At 37.1% G+C, this 963-nt stretch overlaps 1 protein-coding gene across 1 annotated transcript; it reads right to left on the reverse strand.

The window, feature by feature from the left end:
• On the reverse strand, positions 1-963 carry LOC130242229 (olfactory receptor 10A3-like). Its single transcript, XM_056474271.1, has one exon. It carries the CDS (start codon positions 961-963, stop codon positions 1-3), a length of 963 nt encoding a protein of 320 aa, XP_056330246.1.

The following is a 963-nucleotide window of genomic DNA, read 5'->3' on the forward strand; positions in this document are numbered from 1 at the left end:
TTAGAGGAGCTGTAAAGGAATGCCGATTTGTTTATTTTGAAATGGTCGTTTTAAAATCTTTTTGATCTCTTCTGTTCTCAAACAATAAATGAGGGGATTTATCATGGGTGGAAGCAAGTTAGACATCACATTAATGAGTAATCGCAAATCAGTGCTGAACTTTATACCAATGTTGCCAAACAAATACAAGAAACATTTGGGTATAAAATAGAGAGCAATTATGATGAGATGAGGACTGCAGGTGGAGAAAGTCTTCATTCTTCCTTGATTACCTGAAATTCGCATAACTGCTATAAAGATGGAGCAGTAAGATAAAACAATGATAGCAAAGGATCCCATCAGCACTACAAGGGCATAAATGAGGGCTGGAATACTATACAGTGATCTGTCAGTACATGCGAGTGTTGTAACAGACACATGCTCACAGTAACAGTGTATAATGGTGTTTTCTGCACAGTAAGGGAGAGGGTAAGCACGAATGACTAGCATTAGGGGTCCTGCTAAACTCAATATCCAACAGCCAAGAATCAAAATGAGCATATTTCTATTTGTCATGATGTTGTGATATTGCAGTGGGTAACAGATTGCTGCATAGCGATCTATAGCCATTACTGCCAGAACATTTGAAATAACACCACCTAAATAATGCACAAAGAACATCTGAACAAAACAACCAAAGAATGAAATGGTTCCATCTTGAAACCAATACTTACTAATTATCTTTGGTAACATTGTGGTGCTGAATAGTACGTCACACACAACTAGATTTATAACAAAGTAATACACAGGCCTATGAAGGCTCTTAGTTATTACAAACAAGGTAAAAAATACACCATTTTCCATCAGGGTAAATAAATAAACAAAGAAGAGAAGTGCCGATACAAGGCCATAATAATGAGGCTGAAGTCCAGGAAAGCCGACTATGACAAAATCCTTTACAAAGCTGGTGTTTTCCACTGACAT

This window comes from Danio aesculapii, chromosome 15 (assembly GCF_903798145.1).
Source record: "Danio aesculapii chromosome 15, fDanAes4.1, whole genome shotgun sequence".
NCBI classification, from domain to species: Eukaryota; Metazoa; Chordata; class Actinopteri; order Cypriniformes; family Danionidae; genus Danio; species Danio aesculapii.